Here is a 23,558-nt window from a genome sequence, read left to right as displayed (position 1 = left end):
GTTTTGAGAAGGAGGGCAGGTTCAGGAGGCTTGCAGTGATATTCTGTTTCTTCAAGACCCCCAAACTGTGTATCCCCTTCTTTATGCTTCCCCGTCTTCCACAGCTCTCCTGACCCAACCCAACCCAACACCCCCCTCATTGATCCCATCAACTCCCTCCACCCCCCTCACCACCACCCTTTTTACCATCCCCAAGCATGGCCTGTATTGGTTCACAGGCTAAATTTAAACTACAGCAGGGCCAACTGCTCCTCCAGCTTCTCTGGGCTCCTGTTATTTTTCCCTACAGAGGGGGCTTTTTCTGTCAGAGGCCCTCAGCCAGGAGGAGAGGCCTGTGGTCGTGTGTGTGAGAGAGTGTGAGGCAGACTGAGTCTGAGGAAGAGGAGACCAGGGCAGAGAGGGCGGCGGGGGAGCGCACACAGGATCTACAGGTCTGAAACCCAGGGGCCTTTACAGCAGGGAGTAACACAGGGCTTCAATTTGGGATTATACAGTGAGAAGAAACACCTCTAGAGGAGTGGGAGCTTGTCTCAGGTGAAGGCATCAAGATGGCGGCCAACGCAGACGCGGCCAAGCCGGTCATCATGAATGAAGAGGAGCTGAAGAGGAAGCAGCGGGAGAAGCTAAAGAAGCTGCAGGCCACAGGAGGAAACCCTCGACCAGCCAGATCACTCTTCTTCTTAACCCTTAAAAACCCTTTCCGCAAGGCCTGCATCAACATTGTGGAGTGGAAGTATCCTTTCTATCTGACACATTTACCTACCTAAATTATGCAGGACTTAAACACTTGTTGAGAGTGTTTTTAACACAGTAAACATTGGCTCAAAACTTGCCCTTAAAACAGATGTATTCTGATGGAGTTATACTGTAGGACTCTGGTTGAAACACTGGCAGTATACACTGTGATTAGGTGTCTGCAGGCCAGTGAATTATCAGCCCAAGAGTTCACCTGTGTTCAGTGTGCCAAAGCCAAGTCTCTTTCAAATCCGTGTTAAGGCAATCCCTAAAGTGTTAAGACTTTTGTAATGTTCCCAGCAGCTCTGTGTCAAAGTCAAGTTTGTAGCCTTTGTATTTTCACAAGGAGGGCATCTTCAGTAGATCAATTTACATGCGTTAGAAGGAAACAACTACACAGCCGTGTCTAAGAGTTCTGATAGGTGACATTCTGTGCTGAGGACAAAATTGAAATGTTAGCACTGAGAGGGGCTTGATGCACGAACAGAAGGCAGGCTGCTGAGTGATGTTACAGCCTCTATAGGGGGTTTCCCTCTTTCAACCAGATTATTCCTGGATGATACATGTTTGAGATCCAAAATAGGACAAACAAATCATACATGATTATGTAGTGACAACAGGCTGATCTTTAAAATAGGACTGAACAGAGTTGAATATGATTGTGACTTTTTATAAAGTACTGTAAAAGTTAAAGTCTAAATACTTATAATATGTGGAAATGCCTATTCAGGATTTCCACTTCTTGTTATTCTGTTCTTTATCATTTTTGTATGACAGCTCCTGTGAACTTTGTCCTCAATTGCTCATCAAGGCCATATGTTTTCTGCTGCAGCAGTTTAATCTCATTGGTATGTAATTCTGTAACAGAGATCATGAGTGCTCTATCCTCAACAAAATTACATAAATTGGCACAAAAGTCTCTCTTATTGCATCTTGAGGGAATCATTTTGCACAGATAGTAGGATAAAAAGATGTCTCATAGAGTATCCAAAGAGATTTTTCTCTGAGGAGCCTGTGTTTAATGGCTCAGTCATATTCTTGGGCTCTGCAGCTGTCCCACGGCTTCACAGGGAGACAGGATGCTGACCTGGCAGGGAAATTCTCAAAGAGAGCCCCCTATGGGCGAAAATGTAGCAGCACAGCAGACCAGATTGCTTTTACTGTGTGTAAGGGCTGTTATAGGGATGATGTTTCAGGCAGCATTTAGGGGCACTGATACGTGAAGGCAGAGCTTTAGAGGCTTTTAATTGATTCATTTTTTTTAATGACGTCATTAGCAATACAAACAACTGATATCAAAAATGACTTTTTAAAAGTGTTGCCTAACCCTCTGTACTGAGTATTAACCACACACAGTTAACTCCGATTAGTCATCATTGATTATTCCTGGTAATATGTACTCCTATGTTACTAGCCTTGCATTCCACCCTCTTGTTTTGTTGTTATGATCCTGAGTTTCTCCCTTCAGAACCTTTGAGATCATCATCTTATTAACCATTTTTGCAAACTGTATCGCCCTGGCTGTGTTCCTGCCCATGCCCGAAGAAGACAGCAATAACACCAACACCAACTTGGTGAGTGTGAGCACCAACACCAATCCTTTCGTTAATGTGTGACTCATCATCTAACGAGGAGCTGATTTGCTTGTCATACAGTGTCCTTGGTCTTTGAGTATTTCATTCTGAACAGCAGATGACTGTAGCTGTTCAACAATCTGATATGAACGCTTCATCACTGAGGGTTTTAGCTGGTCACTGGTCAGAGTGCCAAAATGCCTGAAGACACAACTCAGTTCTTTATTGGGAGTCCCAGATGAGTCTGCAGAAGAGCATGCTGCCAAGCCTCTGTGGTATTTGTTTTTCTCTGCTTACTTTACAAGTTAGACGTAGTCAAGAGAAGTAGCGATGCATAGTTTCAACTCAAATCAAACAAGCTTATACTGTATATTAAAAAGTATTATTAAAAGATAAGATAAAACATAACAAAACAGAGAGTTTTTAGACTCAGAGATTTCACTGAGTACTTGAAAACATTGCAGGTAATTGACTTTAGTACTTTAAATTCAGTCTAAATGTTGTTTCAAGCAGTAGGTGCAGAAAAACTAGCGGCTTCTTTTCCATCTTGATTTTACAGTACCTTCATCCTGTTCCCTGAATCAGAAACTGACTATTAAAGACATTAAAATGTGAAAGCCTGAGAGAGAGATTTTCAGAGTTTTCACTCACATGGAAACCTGAATAAATATGTCTGAGCAAAAATGTCTGAGAAATGTTAAAGTGAAAAAGAAATGTGTTGAATCTCTGAAAGTGCTTGTGTGGTATTTGAAGTTTGTGTTGATTTGGTGCTCCCAGTGGACAATGCACTACCCTTTATCTCTTTACTGATTTGGTCAATTTCAGATCAAGTAGTGTTTTTATTTTGGTCTAAAACTCTAATTCTACTCTCTGTTAACTTTCACATGTAAAACTTGCAGTACATTTTTGCAAGGCTGTTTTGTCAGCTTGCCATCTGACACCTTCCCCACTGGCATTAAAAAAAAGAAACTATTAAGAAATAGCCAATCGCTAAACTGATGGTCCATTTAGCTTTTGTAGCTCATAAAAGGGCATTAGTAACGTTTTCCCAAACTGCTGATTATAATGAAAATGTTTGTTATGGATTAAACAAAAAGTAAGAAATCTATAGCTTTTATGACTCCCCAAAGTCGTCATAGCAGAATTGACAGGCTCTCATGTTAAAGTAGTGAAACCAAGCTCATGGCAGGTGTTTGGCTCTTTTCTGCTGCTGATGTGTTTCCAGGTGTTATTATATTTCAGTCTCGTAGGTGTGTGTTTACACTGCTGTAAGTATGTGATTGTGTGATTTAGGTCAGGACTGAAGCCAGGGAGGATAAAAGTGTCTACATAGTGAGAAATATACGTGTTTGCTCTTGCACAGTGTACACACATCTTGCCAATGTTGGGATATTTGTTGTCGTACTGACACTGGGTGATGTTATTGAGGAGGCTGGTTATGACAGACTTGATATGTGGATCGTGTCTCTGGAGGCCTGCAGACAGCTCAAATGTCAAATAGAACACCCATCACTTTCTTTCCACCTTTCAGTCAATACACTCCACACATCACAGGTAACAGCTATCAATCTTGTTGTTATCCAGCTTTTTTTCCCACTCTCGGGAGAATCGCATCAAGTCTGTAGGCATATGGACCTGAAACCGACCCCCGTCTCTATAATATCTTTGCTTTGGCTCACTTTGGCAGCCTCCTTACAGATCTTTCTTACTTCTCACTGAGCCATTCCTCAGAGGTGAGCAGTGTAAGAAGAGCTGCTCGACTTCAGCCCCATGTTGCTGTTAGAAGTAGGTCGGCATAGGCGAGCTCACCCCGTGACGCAGGTGGATAGTGTAGAGAACAGAAAGTAGACTCATGTAACCACATTTATACAAACTCGTTAGAGTGATACGGATATGTTTCAATGTTGAGCTGCAGCTTCATGTACTTACTGCACTATGTTTGATCTAAAAGGCATCTCCTTGAATTTCCATATACATTATTGTTAATGTATTAAGGCTTGGCCTTGGAGGTTCTAATTGATTAGGGGCTTGAGTACTGCTACCAGATAATTTAGACAAACATTATTGATCTAATTATTTAAAGTGGATTCATGGGGGAATATACAGCAAGTCATGAACTGTTTATTGCATACTGTACCTCAAATGAACTCCTCAAGTTTGATGGTTCAAGAAGTTTGGTCTTGGTTTCCTTTTAGCTCTATCACATTACATCTGCTTCTCCTGTGTTTACATTGGTCCTAAGCATCAGACGGTTAAGTCCACCTGTGATATCAATTTTAAGCTACTGTTGGACAGAAATATGTGTAACATGTGTTTGTTTGTTTTTTTTGAACATTTTTATTAGACTCAGCCAACATCAGAAAACAACAATGCAGCCATCAGACTCAGAGACAAAAAAGACACAAACAAGATTTTTGAAAACACCTAGTCCATAGTCCGAATAAATAAATAGATAGTACACAATTAAAAAATAAGTAAATACAAGCATACAAAATAATAATAATATTACGATTCTAATGATTAACACACACAAAAAAAATAGTAATAATAATAATAATAATAAAAACAATATAAATATATATAAATAGTAATTAGGATGCAACATGTGTTTTGATAGTGATATAAAAGGGGGAGTTAAAGTCATTACTTTGGTTCATTCACTTCATCATTGCACTTACACATCAGTTGGAAATTGTGCTAACTCGGATGTAGTGTGTGTGACAGTTGTGGCTTTTATCTGGTATATTAGAATACAGAGTATTCCTTTACAATGTAGAAACTTGTATGCATTGCATATTGATTTTCAGAAGCAGGCACTGCAGAGGAAATCCAGCTCACTTCTGTGTCTATTAGCTTTATGTCAACCCCCTTATACCTGAAAAGCTCTTTCATGGTCAATTCTGTCTAAATTTTATTTTCATTATTGTCTTTGTCTAACAATCTCAAAAACCTGTTACTGATCCTGCCACCGGTGCTCATATGCAACATAATTCAACATTTGTTCAGAGAAATGAACATGAAGGTTGAGAGATGAATTAATTACTTTTTCCTTGTTTGTGTTTGTCTTGCTGCAGGAGAGTTTGGAGTATATCTTCCTCATTATATTCACGTTAGAGTGCTTTCTGAAGATAGTGGCGTATGGGTTGGTGTTCCATGAAGGCGCCTATTTACGGAACTGTTGGAACATATTGGACTTTGTCATCGTCTTCATGGGGTAAGATGAGCTCTAAGATGCAGGTGGAAACTTTTCTCCCAGCAAAGGACACGGCTTCTCTTTGGCCATAACTAAGATACTTAAATTATAATCCCTGTAATCATGTAAAAAGTGCTACATTGTTCTGCTGAATTAATTTGACACTGCTCATTAAAACACTGCATTAATGGAGTAGGGTATTTATTTATTTATCTAGTGTTGTTTTTTTCTTACAGTCTGTTCACTTTTGCCTTGGATACCATTAACAAGATAGCAGGTGTGCCTATGGAGAAGGGTGGGGGGTTTGACATGAAGGCGCTGAGAGCTTTCAGAGTGCTGCGGCCCTTACGCCTCGTCTCTGGAGTACCAAGTAAGAGCCTTTACTGTGATCCCAGTATACTGCAGAAAAGCTGTCTATCCGTGTGACACCGTTTGATTCATTTAGAAATGCTGAGACATTACTAGAGTTTTTATGATGTCTGTAATGTGTTGTTTTTACTGTTCACAATCAGGCCTGCAGGTGGTGATGAACTCCATCCTAAAAGCTATGCTGCCTCTGCTGCACATCGCCCTGCTGGTCTTTTTGCTGGTCACCATCTATGCTATCATGGGGCTGGAGCTCTTCAAGTGCAAAATGCATAAGACCTGCTATTACTCTAACACAAGTATGTATAAAAGGCACGATCAGACACTGGGGCAACTCAAACTTTATATGTTGTTTTTTTAAACTCTTACCTCTCACTTAAGATGTTATAATTTCCTTAAACTTCATTATAAAACAATAATTGTTCTTCTCTTTGGCCTACAGATATCTATGCCACAGCAGAACTTGAGCTGCCTGCACCCTGTGCCCAGGCTGGTAATGGACGCCGCTGTAGCATCAACGGCACTGAGTGTCGGCCAGGATGGGAAGGTCCCAACAACGGCATCACCCACTTCGATAACATTGGTTTTGCTATGCTCACAGTCTACCAGTGTATTACCATGGAGGGATGGACCAAAGTACTTTACTGGGTTAGTGGCTACCTACACGTCTCAGTTGTTTTATAGCCTCATTAGGGGCATCAAAGGGGAACATGTGCTTTTGCTCAAAAATATCAGCATTTTTTTAATATATATACTTTATGCACCCGACTGAAAAAAGTCTTGTGGCTCACCTGGAGTTGTCTTTCAGGTTAATGATGCCATAGGAAATGAGTGGCCTTGGATCTACTTTGTCCCCCTCATTTTGGTGGGTTCCTTCTTCGTGCTTAATCTGGTTCTGGGTGTGCTCAGTGGGTAAGACAACTATTATCCTCTATCCTTTTCACAGTCTATACCTTGCCTCTTCAGATGGACTGACAAGAAATAATCATTTTTCTTTCTCTTTCTGCTCAGGGAGTTTACCAAAGAGCGAGAGAAGGCAAGGTCACGTGGAGAGTACCAGAAGTTGCGAGAGCGTCAGCAGCTGGATGAAGATGTACATGGCTACATGGAGTGGATTACGCACGCTGAAGTCCTCGATGCAGACCGAGAGGGCAAAGGTCAGCACTAAAAAGAAAAAATAATAATAAGCACCCATCCTTTGTATTGATAATAATGAATTACAACTGTTATTCTCTTGTTAGGACTCCTGCCTTTAACCGCTGATTCTGACGCTGACAGTCTGTATGACATGGAGGGAAAGAGTAAAATCGTCTACTATTAGTGAGTCTGCACTTTTGTTCATGTGTACATATTTAAATGCAGTATTCAGGCAGAATCAGCACAATAAGCCTTGTTTTCTTGTGTGTGTTTAGCCGCCTGGCACGTCGCTGGAACCGTTTCTTCAGGATGAAGTGCTTGTTGTATGTGAAAACGAAAGGTTTTTATTGGTTAGTGATGTTCCTCGTCCTCCTCAACACGCTGACCATAGCTACAGAGTTCCACCACCAGCCTGACTGGCTCACTTCCCTACAAGGTTGGTGATTAATATACAGCATCATTTTATTCAGAATACATTTTTCCACCAAATGTTCTGAAATGAATCCCTTGTCTCTCTTCTCTATCCTCTCTTCAGATGTGGTCAGTCGTCTTCTGCTGGTGCTGTTTGTGTTTGAGATGTTTTTGAAGATGTATGCTCTCGGCCCCAGAGCGTACTTCATGTCCCTGTTCAACCGCTTTGACTTCTTTGTGGTGCTCTGCGGCATCCTTGAGATGATCATGTTCTCTGCTGGAGCGGTGACTCCCCTGGGATTCTCTGTGCTCAGATGTATCCGGCTGCTCAGGCTCTTTAAAGTCACAAAGTAAGATCATGCTCCCCTCATAGGAATGTGTTTTATTACATGGGTTGTGTGATTTAATGGCATTTTAAACCATCCTTCTTCCACCTGTTTGCAGGTACTGGAAGTCCTTGAGTAATCTTGTGGCCTCTCTCCTCAACTCCGTACGCTCCATCGCCTCCCTGCTCCTTCTTCTCTTCCTCTTCATCGTCATTTTCTCACTCCTGGGCATGCAGGTGTTTGGAGGGAAATTTAACTTTAGCAACCACAGACCCAGACGCAGTAACTTTGACAACTTCCCTCAGGCCCTCATCAGTGTGTTTCAGGTGAGGCGTGGCAGTGATACACACTTTAGCTCCTAGCATTGTCCGCTTTGACTCAGATAAACATTTCTTGCTGGATTTTGATGTTCCGTGATGTAATTAAACTGAACTGTTGTCACCTTTTTGTATTCCTGTGCAATCTCTCAGGTCCTCACAGGAGAGGACTGGACCAGCATTATGTACAATGGCATTATGGCTTATGGAGGGCCAGTGTTTCCTGGAATCCTGGTTGCCATCTACTTCATCATCCTGTTTGTTTGTGGAAACTGTATCCTACACAGACACTCATGATATCTTTTAGGACGTGACAAGAAATATCAGCTAGATGTGAAGCTGACATTTGGCACTGCTAAATATTTATTTCATTATGTTTACTTTGATGATGCAAACATGTAGATTTTTAACTGGAAAAATGTTTGTTCTATTCAACATTTTAGTGTAGCACCTTTTTTTTACAGCTTCAAATTTAAAAGAATGTACAACTGAAGACAAAGGCAACATCATCCCTTTTCCAGGAATCACCAACATAAGGATTAGGATTGACACTCTTGGGTTCAGTAATGTCTGTGCAAGGTTTATTTCATCACTCTGTGTGAATCCTGAGATATTTTAGTCTTTGCTTAAATGGTGAACCTTCTCAACGACTTACTGTACCAATAGACCATTGTTTCCATCCATTTTTTTTATCTTCCTTAGCAATGCTAAAAACATATGACTATTAGCAATAAAGCTTTTCAGGAATCAACGTTTTTCTTTTCCTAAGCCCTTGTGTCAGATATCCTCCTCAATGTCTTCTTGGCCATCGCTGTTGACAACCTGGCTGAGGCTGAAAGCCTGACGTCTGCTCAGAAAGAAAAGGCGGAGGAGAAAATGAAGAGAAAGCTACTTAGGCGAGTGGTAGAATACATAATAATCCAAAATGAGATTACATACTCTGTCTTGTTCAAAGTTGAACTCTGTTCCATTTCCTTCTACTCAAACTATGCAGGTCCAAAATGCCGGAGAAGACTGATGAGGATCGAGAGAGGATCGCTAAGAAACTGGCAGAGCAGAGAGCCAAAACGGAGAACATGCCCACCACAGCCAAGGTCAGCACTATTTCTAGTCTTGTGTCACATATTAACTCTTGGCTATCAAAAACGATTCATGAGCATGATTTGCTATGATACACATTTATTGTTTTTTGTTTTTCAGCTTAAAATTGATGAGTTTGAGTCTAATGTCAATGAAGTGAAAGATCCATTCCCACCTGCTGACTTCCCAGGTAATTTGCTTTTGCAGAAAAAGGTCACTGGTTGCAGGAATTCATATTCATCACAGATGTTCTCTCTAGTTCTGCTGTCGTGGTTATGTTACAGTATAAGGATAGTAGCTCTTCATTATTATTAGACTAAGCCCAGATCTAAAGTTAGGCTGTTTTCACACTACTCCTGTGACAGCCATATAAAGTCTACAACGTGATTTATTTTAGTGAGGGTCACATTTTCCAAAAGATTAGGCTTTTTTAAATGTGTTGCTTGTTGTCACTAGTTCTGTAATGTGAATACTACTTATAAGCAAATCAGGCAGTGCACTGTGGAAATAAAGTCTATTTTCTTCCACACTAAAGGTGATGATGAGGAAGTAGAACCAGAAATCCCCATCAGTCCTCGGCCCCGACCAATGGCCGACCTTCAGCTAAAGGAAGAAGCTGTTCCACTTCCTGAAGCCAGCTCCTTCTACATTTTTGGCCCTCAGAACAAGTAGGAACCAAACATACACCCTTTGAACATTAGGTCTCAGAGTGTTAATAATTCCCTGTTCTGATACTGGACATGTGACACACGGTTAGTTGATTAAACTTGTTGTTGTTGACTGTATTTTCACATGTAAATCACTGGTTCCCAGGTTCCGTAAACTGTGCTACAAGATCATCAACGCCACCTCCTTTACCAACTTAATCCTGCTGTTCATTCTGCTCTCCTCTATCTCCCTGGCAGCCGAGGACCCCATTGACCCCAGGTCCTACAGAAACCAGGTGATGGACAGATCTACTGTTTTTCCTTCAACATTAACTTTTTAAAGCAGGAAATATTTGAATCAGAGTCTGGTTCATTTTCAAGTAGGTTTATACCTACAAGGAATTATGTCTTGGTGCAAACATAGAATAAAATAGAAAATAGGTAAACAGCAGATGTCCTACTGTGATGGAACTTGATAGAAGAAGATAAGAGTAAACAAGAGAATGAGAGTATAAAAAGCTAAATAATTAAAAATATGTGCAACAGGTGTAATGAAATAGCTGTTCAGTTGTGCAGGAATGTGCAAGGTGATGGTTAGCACCACAAAAATACAGTATAAATAATCTTACATTATGTATTATAGTGACCTTATGCAGTGTTAACCTACAATATTGAAGTTAAATGTGGTTTAACATAATGCATAGATATATATATACAATATCTTTTTTTTTCATAACAACCCTCTGTGCCTCTTCCCCCAGATTTTGGCCTATGCTGATATTGTCTTCACAACTGTGTTCACCATTGAGATTGTGCTGAAGGTAATTTTCTGTATATTCTATGACATATTATGTCTTATTGGGGGTTTGGTGATGTAGCTCCTTGAGAGCGATATACTAGATAACATATTTGACTTCTTTTCTGATATTATGTTTTAAATGTGATACATTTTTGCCAGAGGTTACTTATTTTACTAAACAACCAAGTCTTTGTTGCCCTAAACCACAGTCCCTTATAATGCCAATAAATGTGCATTTCAAGAGAAGCCGGTTTTATTGTATATTATGCATGTCATCACTGAGGGACCTGTTCAGAACTTAAGGCAGCACTTTAAAATGATCTAATATGCTCGCAATAATATTATATTTGCACTTCAAATACAAAGTCAGTGAAATATCTTAGAGTTTTAGAAGAAATGTATTCATCACTTAGGTTTCTACACTGCCATAATATTTTTGTAGATGTATTCATCACAATTTCCCAGGGGCCCTAAGTGTCATCCTTGTGTCTTCTATTGTTTCTGAGCTTTAGTCAGACTGAGCTCCAAAGATATTCAGATTTAATGTTTTATAAGAGAAGAAAGCTAGCAATAGCTTATAAGTCTGGGTAATTAGGATCAGTGCTATTCATTTTATGCCTGTAATAATAAGATAGTGTTCGTCAAAAAGTAAAAAGTTATACAGTAATATCCTTTTTTCTTTTTCTTTTTTCATTTTCACACTTAAATGTATCTTTGACAATTTCTATATTATATATACTTGTTTGCTTGTCTTCTAAGGACTAAATGAAAATGTGTTCAACCTTTTATAAGACTGTATTTTAATGGTGACTCTGATCTATCTGACTGACAGATGACAGTGTATGGAGCGTTCATGCACGAGGGCTCCTTCTGCCGTAACTCCTTCAACATCCTGGATCTGATTGTGGTTACAGTGTCCCTGCTTTCTATGGGCATGGAGTGAGTCGTATTTTTAGATGGCCTCTCTGAAAATAGAACATCCCTATTGATTTTTTCTCCTGTATTACAAACTGAAGTACTTCATGATAAGACTTATTTTTATCATGTCTTGTTTGCAGGTCCAGTGCTATCTCAGTGGTGAAGATTCTCAGGGTGCTGAGGGTGCTGAGGCCTCTCAGGGCAATCAACAGAGCTAAAGGGTTAAAGGTACAGCATACACTAACCCAGTTATCTGTTTTAGTAAATACATATGTTTTGCAGTGTTGAAGGAAGTAATCAGAAGTAATCAAAAAAAAAGTTTTTTGTTTTTGTTTTTTCAGAGAAAATTCTTAATTGACTCCTTAATTTTTTTTTCAATGTTTTCAGTCTTTCTTTAATCAGGTATAATATGTTTTCTGACATAAATACAGCTTTTTTGTCTTAAAAAAGCACAAAAATATTGGAAACCACTATTATCTCCACCATTTGATTGTATTTTTTAAACTAATTAAATATTTATTTACATAAAAAGTCGATCCAGAACCATATTAGTCATTATAACTGTCAAATAAATGTAGTTCAGTATAGAGTACAATACTCACTCCCAAAAATACAGTAGAGTTGAAGTAAAAGTAACTTGTGTTGAAATATTCCAGTTAAGCACTAGAAAAAATGCTCCTCCAAAAAACTTATTTCAAGGTACTTTTACCTTGAAATAAGCAAAGAAAAACTTCCAATAGAACAAGTGAAAATTTGCTAGGTAAGATTTCTTAAAATAAGACATAATATTTAGAAATCTGTTATCTTAAAATTAGCTTGAGGATGTATATTTTTATCTGATTTAGAAGAAACACTGCCTGAAAACTGTAACCCACCCTTTACAAAAAACAACTTTTCTCTCTTTCTTTTATCAATGGAACTGTTTTCTGATAGATTCTCCAATAAAATGCATTTACTTAAATCAAGTAAAGGGTTTGTCTTAAATCAAGATTATCCGTCTTCTACAAATAAGATCTCAGCTTGAAAAATGTATGAAATGTAAAATAAACCTTGTTTCATCTAAATTACAACTCAAAACAAGATCATTTCAAGATTGTTTGACTTAACAAGATATTTAAGATGCATTGTCTTAAAACAAGTCCCTCTTTCTAGCTCAAATGTTACTTGTTAAGTAAATTTATCTTACATCAAGTGGGTTAAGACATTTTGACTAAAAATGAGACAATTTCATTTGTTAAGATTTTGAGTTTTTGCAGTGAGTACACACTATGTTCCTTATTAACCTGTGTGTATATTGTTTATCTTTAACCACAGCATGTGGTCCAATGCGTCTTTGTGGCCATCAAAACTATTGGAAACATCGTCCTGGTCACCATGCTGCTGAATTTCATTTTTGCCTGTATAGGAGTGCAACTCTTCAAGGTGAGTTTTTTAAATGATGACGTTGACTCTATGAAAACTATGATTCTTAAAAGTCATATTTCCAGATGAATCCTCTGCTGGTTTAGAAGTATTTGCTGCTCGTGTATTTGTCATGCGTCACTAATCCTCCTTCTCTTAGGGGAAGTTCTACAGCTGCACAGACCCGTCTAAATTGAATGGAGAGGAATGCCAGTAAGTCAAACATCAAACAATTTTTCATCATCAGAACTGTAACACCATCATAGAGTGACCGTCCTCTGTGTCTTCTTTCAGGGGAATGTTCTGGAAACACATGGATAACTCTCTACAAGACACTGTGTTGGCTAAAAGAGAGTGGGTCAACAGTGACTTTAACTTTGACAACGTGCTGTACGGCATGTTGGCTCTCTTCACTGTGTCTACATTTGAGGGCTGGCCAAAGTAAGCACAGAATTAATTCTTATTTCATTAATCACTTTCTTTTTTATTTCATTGTTTGAGTTTGGTAGAAGATAGATTTTGTGCCTCTGAACTTTGTCCTGGCCCTCTGTTTGTCTCAGACTGTTATACAGAGCCATTGATTCAGAGAAAGAGGACATGGGTCCTGTCTTTAACAACCGCGTAGAAGTGTCCATCTTCTTCATCATCTACATCATCCTCATCGCCTTCTTCATGATGAACATCTTTGTAGGCTTTGTCATCGTGACTTTCCAGGAGCAGGGCGAGCAGGAGTACAAGGACTGTGAGCTGGACAAGAACCAGGTATGCCCAGACTGTCAGAGATCTGGTTTATGACAGTGTGAGGATCTTAACACTCAGAGTGAATCCTGAAGGGGTTTTTTTTCTCTACATTAGAAGGATTCTATATTTTGCTTTCAACCCACGTTCTGTCTCCCTCCTCAGCGTCAGTGTGTGCAGTACGCCCTGAAGGCTCGACCTCTGAGGTGCTACATCCCCAAAAACCCCAACCAGTACAGAGTCTGGTACATCGTCACCTCCTGCTACTTTGAGTACCTCATGTTCTTCCTGATTATGCTCAACACTCTGTGTCTGGGGATGCAGGTATGTAAATTTATGTCACCTTACACCTAAAAACATTGAGATTGTATCAAGGCTTCTGATGTTCATTATCTATGGACAGACTTAAGACTTAAAAGATTGTTACAGCATTAAGTTAATGAGAAAGTGGAAACTTTGAAACTGTATTTAGAATATGGGACATTATGACTTTCCAGCAGCATCCCAGACTAATTAATTTTTCAGGGGGATTAGGAGCGCATTAATGCAGACTGCCCTACATAAGTCTTTGTGAGTTCATTTACAAAACCTTATTTGCATGGAACTATGGTTATGTAGCTGTGGTATGAGAGGACCAGACAATATATAGAGAGAATGAGATCTGCATGGGCCTGATTCATCTATGTCTAAGAGCTATTTCCAATTAATTAAACTTAACACAATTTCTACTGTTCATAATAACATGATTCTCACTTACAGGGGATTGTTCACCATAATCACAAATAGTTTATTTACGATGAGAAAAAACAACTCAGCAAAACATCTCATTATAGTAGCCACTAAGTTAATTGGGAATATAAAGTCTGCAGACAGCCAGAGTTACAACCCCAATAGCACCAATATAGTAACAAACAAAACCTACTCTTGCATAATTAATCAATCAATGATTTGTGTTTTATTCATATGGCAACTAATTACAACAAAATTACCTTGTGACACCTTTATTAAAGAAGAGGCTCAAATTGTACTCTTTTAGATGAAAATATTTCTATTCATTATTTTTAGATTTACTTTAAAAATGTGATAGCTTTCTTTCTGCACCAAGCAGGATTAAAGCTAGGGTTGGTAGTCACGGAAAACTAGCATGAATTTGAATGTAGCATTTCCTCAGGACTCTGTCTAACCCCTCCCCTCCTCCCCTCGGAGCTGTTCAGAGCTCCTCCAAAACGACGTCCCCGCTCACATGTATGAGCGCAGCCAATTCACGACCATATGATCGTGACTGAAACTGGTCCTCGTGAAAGTTAAAAACACAAACAAACATGGCTATTGTTAGTACTCACAACTCACAGCAAGCGGGATAGAGGAGAGACAGGCAGGAGAAGTTCTTCATTCATTCAAACATTGATTGTTGCTTTGTTGGTTGGCGTGGTCACAGCCGACAGTAACCGGTTATTAAAACTCAACGTGTTCACGAATCGGCTCGTCATCACTACAGCGTCCGGACAGAAGATACAATACAATCTACATTTTTTCTGTAGGACTTACTAAATGTCATTAATTATTTTGCTTGTCAGAGCCCCCGTGGTGAGAGCTTTTAAGACTCTGATCCGGATTACAGTCCTGAGCAAAGCACCTCATCGGGTCAGAGGGGACAGGCCCGAGGTTGAGCGAGAGGGGCAGTAAATAGAGGCAGGGGAAGCAGAGGAAGGGGACGGGGAGTGCACGCCGGGGAAATGTACGCACAGGAGGCGGACAGAAAGGCAGGATGGGATTTGATTGGTTTAATACATTGGACCCTAAAGGCGGGGATTGGTTGGTGTTTTCCCAGGTTTACTCCGGCTGTAGATAGTGGCTTTTTTCACTCTTTTTTAAGAACACATTATGTACTGATTGCCATCGGGACATAAATATCATTTTAACCAGTATGACAAAAAGTGTATCTAAATCTGACTACCAACCCCAGCTTTAAGTAACTTTCAGATTCAGGTCAAATGTTGTGGGCTGTGTGGTCGCTGTCAGTCAGACCTAATGAAAACACTCCACATAGTCCTTGTGACTCAGCTTATGAAAATCATTAGAGTTAAATCTTGATCAATTATAGCTAGCCAGTGTTTTGCTCTTAACGTTGTATCCTCTAGAAATACATTTTATTAAAGATAATGCATCAATCTAATGCTCATAACCATGTCATATTAATGTTTTCTTTCTACATCAAACAGCATTGCAACCAGTCGGATCACGTGACCAAGCTGTCAGATATGCTGAACTTAATCTTCACCGTCCTCTTCACTGTGGAGATGATACTCAAGCTCATGGCCTTTAAAGCGAGGGTAAACACTCTAATCTTTGATATTTGAATTTGAATCCACACAATCGTGTGTCCTTCTGTCTCTGCAGTATGTTACCTCTCTGTGCAGGGCTACTTTGGAGACCCCTGGAACGTCTTTGACTTCGTCATCGTCATTGGCAGCGTGGTTGACGTCATCCTGAGTGAAGTGGATGTGAGTACATACATTAAAACATTCAAACAAATCAGTTCTACTGACAGTTTTCAGATACCAGATTATCATTGCAGGTGCTGAACATAAAAGTCCCCTTATGTCTCAATGACATATACCCAGTCTGACAGTTGATTTGAAGTGACCATATGTATTTATTTAATGCTCTGATCCAAAGGAATATTAGTGTGGCCTAACAGCTGATTGGTGCCAGCAGAACTAGCTCACAGAAGGTGGTCAGTACAGTTTTTGGTTGAATCAATCCCAAGGCACCTGTACCCACCACTATGTGCAACCTCAGTCATTTTTAACAGACATCCAGCAAGATTTCCATCGTACCCCCAATTATCCATAACAATATTTTATAATATTTGTTTTCTGTGTTGTATGAGCACTTTTTAAGAACACATGTATGTTTATTTTATGAGGTGATGCTTCACAAACTCCTTCTCCTCATGAGCCACACATTGTTCCTGTCATTATTGCACTGTGTTGTCTTCATCTTTTTCACCCACAAATACAAGCTCATATCAAATCACTTCACTCCATCTCACTGTTCTCTATTCTTCCTCTGTTTTTGCTTCCTGTTTTGTCTCTGAATCCTCCTCTCTTTCTCATTCCCTCTGTCCCCCACACACCTCACTGCTCATGTGTCTATCCTCTACAGACCGCCCTGGCCTCCAGTGGAGGACTGTACTGTCTCCATGGCTGCGCTGTAAATATCTGATCCACACTGCACTGCACTGCTGCATGAGCCTTGCTGTGTGAGCACCTCACTATCTTTTCTACTAAACTGTTTTGTACTGAACCGTGTGTGACTCCAGCAGCAGGTGAAACCTTTCTGTTACTACTCTCTGTCTGAAGTGTCAGATCAGACCTCCAGGTGTTTGCTATAATGTGTTTTAGTAGGCTTGAATAGTTTAAACAGAGCTACAACTCAAGTATTAATGGTGGCTGGACTGGCTAAAACCTTTCAATAAAATAAAGTGTGTTTATTTTGAGTCATTTGCATGAGTTACAAGTTGAAGCTGCTCTATTTCGAGCAACTTATGAGGCTTTGTAACTCATCCAAGGTGGAAACATATCTGTAATGTTAACCCTCTTTTTTGTGGTTGTAAGTAATACCTTGATCATTTTTAACAGCTGATAAATGCCTTGACTGCTAAATGCCTCTTATTAACGAAAAAAAAAAACGCTCTTTGAATTATGTCATATAACTGTTTTGTCATTATCTACCGTTAGGAGGAGACAAATCCCATGCAAGCAATTGCAGTAAGTTGAGACTTCTCTGGTATCAATCACAGCAATGTTTGGCAATTTTTTGAGTTGTCCTTTGCTCGAGTCCTCTGGTTCTTTCTGTCTGCAGGCCTCTGAAAACGCCTCAGTTTCCATTACGTTCTTCCGACTCTTTCGTGTCATGCGTCTGGTCAAGCTTCTGAACCGTTCAGAGGGCATCCGTAACCTTCTGTGGACCTTCATCAAGTCCTTCCAGGTCTGTCACTCTGCCCTCTTCCACATCTTTTTCATTTTCCTGAATCTACACTTTTAATGATTTTATGGTTTGTCTTTTTCCTGCAGGCTCTCCCCCATGTGGCTCTGCTCATCGTAATGCTCTTCTTTATCTATGCTGTCATTGGGATGCAGGTACAACATTGTGAACCTTAGCAGTGGCGGTTCTGGGGAGGGGCCAACAGGGGCCAGTGCCCTTGTAAAACTGAACCTGGACCCCCCTGTGCCCCCCCCCCCCCCCCCCCCCCAACACCAAAATAATATTATACAATAAAAAAAGCTTCGGTATCACTCCGATGTTACAGGCGGAACACATGCGTGTGGCACTTGGTTCCAGTCCCTTAGAGCGCTAGGGGACTAATGTTGAGTGTAAACAGCCAAACAGCTGCTGTCAGTCTGCATTTTGATATCGTACACAGTAGTATATATGTCTAGTATAAAGGGATGCACTAATGTTTTGCTAGTTTGTTCTCAGCCGGTCCTCACCCTTCTCAGTCTCTTTTGTCAGGGTTGACAAAAGAACCACAACTGAACCTTAGTAGAGCTTTAAACTTTTGTGGATTTAATTTCATGGATAAAAGCTCCTCTCTCTGTAAGTCATGTGATTTAATTTCCTCCAGATCTTTGGAAAGGTATCGTTAGTAGACGGCACTCAAATCAACCGCAACAACAACTTCCAGACATTCCCTCAGGCTGTGCTGATGTTATTCCGGTGAGTCTCAGGGCCAGGATCATTGATAAATAGGTCTTTTATTGAAAAGCACAGCCAACATCTCTATGGTTTGTATTTGTAGATGTGCAACTGGAGAGGCTTGGCAGGAGGTCATGATGGCTTCGATGTACGGGAAGAAGTGCGACCCAAAGTCTGACTTCCTGGAGGGAGAGGAGTTCACCTGCGGGTCCAACTTTGCTGTCTTCTACTTCCTCAGCTTCTATTGTCTCTGTGCCTTCCTGGTGAGCAGCAGCAGAAAAAGACATGCAACTTTCCTCCTGAATTACGATCTATTGCTTTACTTAAAACTGTTCCAACAAAGGTCTTTATCCTGTCCTCTTCAGATCCTGAACCTGTTTGTAGCCGTCATCATGGACAACTTTGACTACCTGACTCGTGATTGGTCTCTTCTTGGGCCGCACCATCTGGATGAGTTTAAGAAGATCTGGGCTGAATATGACCCTGAAGCCACGTAAGGCAGCTCACCACTTGTGAAACTTTATCCTTAGTTATTTTATGCTCACTGCACAACACTCTGGGCATTGGGTCCCCCTTTAAAACAAGTATGAAATGATTTTGTTATCCAACAGGGGGAGAATCAAACATCTGGATGTGGTGACGCTGCTGCGCCGCCTCCAGCCTCCACTGGGCTTCGGCAAGTTCTGTCCTCATCGAGCTGCGTGCAAGGTAACCACACAAGCTCAAATTCAGATGCTATTTCTCCCTCCCTCCTTCCTTCACCTGAAATCATATCAATGGAATGAATGCTGATTGCAATGATAAGCTATAAAAATAATCATTAGAACAAGCAGATCATATTTGATTACTTTATTCCTCTCTGATGCTCTAAATCCGATCTTGTCTGCAGCGCTTGGTTGGCATGAACATGCCTCTGAACAGTGATGGCACCGTCACCTTCAACGCAACCCTGTTTGCTCTGGTCAGGACTGCTCTCAAAATCAAAACAGAAGGTATATCTACACCTGTCTTACACAGCTGAGGATCATGTTATTTATAGTACATGTGTTTGCTTTAAGAGTATTGACTGTAAAGTTGTTTAACTGTTTTGGATTGTTCTGAACAGGTAACTTTGAGCAGGCTAATGAGGAGCTGAGGGCCATCATAAAACAAATCTGGAAGCGCACCAGTATGAAGCTGTTGGATCAGGTCATCCCACCAATAGGAGGTCAGTCTATGAGCAAAAAGATTCAAATAAAAAGGACATAAATCCTGTCTTAAAGTGGTTAGTATTTCTCATGCTGGCTGATGTGTCTGATTACAGATGATGAGGTGACTGTGGGGAAATTCTACTCCACCTTCCTGCTCCAGGATCATTTCCGTAAGTTCCTGAAGCGTCAGGAGGAATACTATGGCTACAGGCCAAGCAAGAAGAGCGCATCAGGCCCTGAGATCCAGGTGAGCAGCTACATCACAACTATTAAGTTTAAAAGATATGCACAGTCGCTGAAAAGTGATGCGATGTAAAATTATAAATATATATCCTGTCTGCAACGGATTTTAAGCAACTTCAGCTTTCCTTATTTTTTGCTCTCTTTGCAAACCCTCTTTTCCTCAATTTTTAATATATCTATGTGATTTCAGGCGGGCCTGAGAGGTTTGGATGAGGAAGCAGCTCCAGAAATGCACAGGGCCATTTCAGGAGACCTGCAGAATGAGGAAGAGATGGAAAGAGCGATGGAGGAGGCTGTAGAGGAAGCCATTTATCAGGTGAAACAGCGTGTGCAGCTCAGTAGACCAGATATAAATGTTTTAATTTATATAGCTCTAGTTCTGGGGACTGTGAAGTTATTTCTGTATTGTGAGGTTAAAGAATGACTATTCACTATTATTCAGAGTGACAGAACTCTAACTGCATGTGTCTTTTTCTCTATATTTCCAGCGTTCGCATGGCCTGTTTGGAAACCGGGTGGACTCATTCTCATCTGAGCCGGCCAACGCTCAGTCCCAACAGATGACCAACCAGCGTCCTCTCATGTTCTCAGAGAGCCAGCCTGAGTCTCCACCCAACTCTTCTGACATTTCACCCACTACTGAATTTTTCCCTGCGAGCGCACCGAAAAATAACACCAACAACAATGCCTTTGCAGAGTGAGCACCAAATGATATTCTTTTTACATTTATCAGGGAGACTAGATGATATACTGTATGATCAGAATGAACACACCTGATAGGAGTTTCTTCTTTCAGGGTTTCATTTGACAGAGAAGGCAGTCCTGTTGAGTTTTACAATCCCAGTGAGGATGACGAGTCAGGTAAAGAAATGAATACATGTAATAACAAGCTGATGATACGTCAACTCCATCAATGTTCATTCTATTTTTCTGTATGTGCACTACTTTAGTCAACCTGCGTTCCTGGAACTTCACAGTGAGAACTGACAAAACTCAGGTAATGTCTTATTGAGGGCTGACTCATGCAAAGTAAATGATGACAAACTGCTTCTTAAGAAAGTATATCTATGCATCTGCTTTCTTTGCAGTTCCCTTATGACCCGAACTACGGTGACAGTCAGAGTCAGAGCTCCTCCCGTACTGCAGCTGATCAGCTCGTCCAGGAGGTGAATGAGGAGAAATCTGTGACTCACCACACTAATTAAATACTTTCTTTATCAGGAGGAAACCTTCTGATTTAATGCCAGATCTGTCAAAGATAGATGATAATGAACACGACTCCTTCCTTAGTGCTCAGACAATTTCCTGTAAGCAAATGAAAACCTCATCTTAAAGACATGCAGATAAAATTAGGTTAGAAGTTATTTGGGAACTTGTCACTCTTATTTCAAAAGAAACAGTGCCACATAATTGCCATCTGTGTACCAACCATCTGTGTGAACAGCCAAACAGCTGCTGTCAGTCTGCATTTTGATATAGTACACAGTAGTCTAGTATATAGGGATGCACTGATGTTTTGCCAGTTTGTTCTCAGCCGGTCCGCAACATTCTCAGTCTCTTTTGTCAGGGTTGAATGTGTCCCTCTGACAACACCCTTGGCCCCAGCCTGGTCCCCCAGTAAAATTGGTCTAGAACCACCACTGCCGACCTCCTCCATGTTCCCACTCCCTCCTGCTCCCTCAGATCCTCTTCCTCCATACACCTGTCTGTCCCCTCCGCCCGTCTCACCACCACGGGGAGCCGAGCATTCAGAAGCTCTGCTCCCCATCTCTGGAACTCACTACCACCTAAACTCAGAAACATCGATTCTTTGCCCCCATTTCAAATCACAACTCAAAACACATCTGTTTAAAACTGCCTACTCCGTCTGACGCCAATTGCACTGTCACTTTTTATTGTTTCTATTTTCTTACCACTTTGTCAGTTTATATTGTTTTCATTTATTTTGATAAAGGCCCCTTTAAATAAAATGTATTATTATTATTATTATTATTATTATTATTGTTGTTGTTGTTGTCATTATTATTATTATTATTATTATTATTATTATTATTACAGTATAAGCAAGTTCAGCAGTGGCTGTTAGTTTAGGGTGGAAGCACCATCAAAAATACTTATATGTTTCTGTGTTTGTTGTATCCTCTCCCAGGCTCTTGTGAAAGGCGGTCTGGCCTCTCTGGCAGAAGACCCCGGCTTTGTCTCCGTAGCTAAGCATGAGATGGCCCAAGCCATGCGCACATCTTTAGACGACATAGAGAGCAAGGCGCAGGACATACTCAGCGAACGCTCCACTAGCGCCGCTTCTGCAAAGAAGAAGAGACGTCCCATCCCTGTCCCTCCCTCTGCTGCTGCTGTGACAGTGAAGGAGACAGGTGAACCAGACCCGGCTGTGAGGAGGAAGAAACGTCCCATCCCCAGGATTCCCTCTGTACAGGAGGACGACTCCAGAGTTTAGAGGCGTCACTCAAGGTTTCTTCAGGTTTTTACTCTGGCAGGTGGCTCCACCTCACTTTGTGACAACCTTTATCTACTAGCCTGGCACCTTAATACAGGTTGGCTGAGTTCAGGTTGTCAAGTGTGTTTGAAAGGAGAGGAAACATTATATCTGAATAAACATCTCAATCTTCAGGTTTATGTAACTTAATAAAGTCACTAACTTATCTCAGAGCCAACAGAATGACGCACTTCTTTCTTTGTAGCGTTTGTTGAGGTGATCCATTCCATACGTTTTATGGGACAACCGAGTGAGTGAGTGAGCTAGGTGTCTTACTGAAGCCTCACTGAGGGAGGTGAGGGGTGACTTAAACAACCCACTGAATACAGGGAGCAAGGTGGTTTTATTGTTCCCAGTCAAGTTTGAACTGTGGATTTAAGGAGTATCTGTGCATCCATGCCCAGAAAAGTTCAAGTGAGTATTCAGCTAAGAGGCTCTGGTGCTACTTAAACGATGTAAGTCTTTTTGTAAAGCAGTGTCCGCTGATCAATCAGAACATAGCTGTCTTTTGTCTTTTATTATTGAGGTTTACTGAGTTTTCTCCTGCTCACCTCTGCTCTTCTGGGCAGTTGGTATCAGCAGATTTTCAAGAGGAAATTTTTTTTTATTTTGGATAATGAAATAATATAAATGATTTACAGATATTTTTAAGTATTTGTTGAAAGACATTGTAGTCAAGTAGGGATGAGCTTTATCAACATAAACTTAATCACTCTCTGCAACAGCTTTAATGTTTTTTATTTCATTAATATGTCACACTTTTTACACCCACAGTTTGACCAGTGGAAATAAATCTTCAGCATACCTGGAGTATGATGGATTGACCTTCACAGCTCACCTGGGCTTTTAACACATTTATTTGTAACTGCATGGGCATAATTTATTGCACTTTTTTCATGTCATGTGCCTGAATGCAAACAGTGAGGAGCTCCAAGACTTTCTTTTTTTTTTTTACACTATCTTCTGGTCAGCCTGTGTTTTCCTGTCATACAAATATAATGTTACAATATTTGGAGATAATTCGAGTGATCTTTATAGCTCAGTGTCTCTTTTACGACTGGATCTGTGCCATTTTGGCTGATGCTATCTTGGTGTTTACTACATGGTGAAAGAATAAATTATTCAAACACACAAGTCTGCTTCTTTTGTTTCTGCAAACCAAAGATTACAACACAGGCTGTGACATGGAGGTAGAAAAACAGTGCTGTCCCATGAAAAAAATGATGAAAACTGGCAGCAGAAATATGTGAAAATAAGAGACTTGGTGAGGACACAGCCTTAATGAGAA

At 40.4% G+C, this 23,558-nt stretch overlaps 1 protein-coding gene across 1 annotated transcript; it reads left to right on the top strand.

The window, feature by feature from the left end:
- The first annotated feature begins 548 nt into the window (after nt 1–548).
- LOC117822042 (dihydropyridine-sensitive L-type skeletal muscle calcium channel subunit alpha-1-like) lies at nt 549–23,401 on the top strand. The gene is made up of 45 exons (XM_034696650.1): nt 549–733; nt 2,204–2,309; nt 5,384–5,523; nt 5,739–5,872; nt 6,015–6,167; nt 6,311–6,516; nt 6,677–6,780; nt 6,880–7,025; nt 7,110–7,188; nt 7,281–7,441; nt 7,541–7,766; nt 7,861–8,068; nt 8,213–8,333; nt 8,841–8,955; nt 9,054–9,153; nt 9,260–9,329; nt 9,675–9,807; nt 9,953–10,082; nt 10,548–10,607; nt 11,418–11,524; nt 11,644–11,731; nt 12,818–12,925; nt 13,065–13,117; nt 13,199–13,345; nt 13,465–13,666; nt 13,808–13,966; nt 15,865–15,975; nt 16,063–16,146; nt 16,811–16,858; nt 17,389–17,415; nt 17,510–17,635; nt 17,722–17,787; nt 18,273–18,364; nt 18,447–18,606; nt 18,709–18,836; nt 18,955–19,051; nt 19,233–19,335; nt 19,449–19,550; nt 19,647–19,780; nt 19,967–20,092; nt 20,265–20,473; nt 20,573–20,637; nt 20,727–20,773; nt 20,865–20,942; nt 21,926–23,401. Exons 1-45 carry the CDS (start codon nt 549–551, stop codon nt 22,229–22,231), a joined length of 5,550 nt encoding a protein of 1,849 aa, XP_034552541.1. The 3' UTR covers nt 22,232–23,401.
- Nucleotides 23,402–23,558: the final 157 nt, after the last annotated feature.

The sequence above is a fragment of the Notolabrus celidotus genome, chromosome 11 (assembly GCF_009762535.1).
Source record: "Notolabrus celidotus isolate fNotCel1 chromosome 11, fNotCel1.pri, whole genome shotgun sequence".
Classification (NCBI taxonomy): domain Eukaryota; kingdom Metazoa; phylum Chordata; class Actinopteri; order Labriformes; family Labridae; genus Notolabrus; species Notolabrus celidotus.
This window is presented reverse-complemented; position numbering and strand designations above follow the sequence as displayed.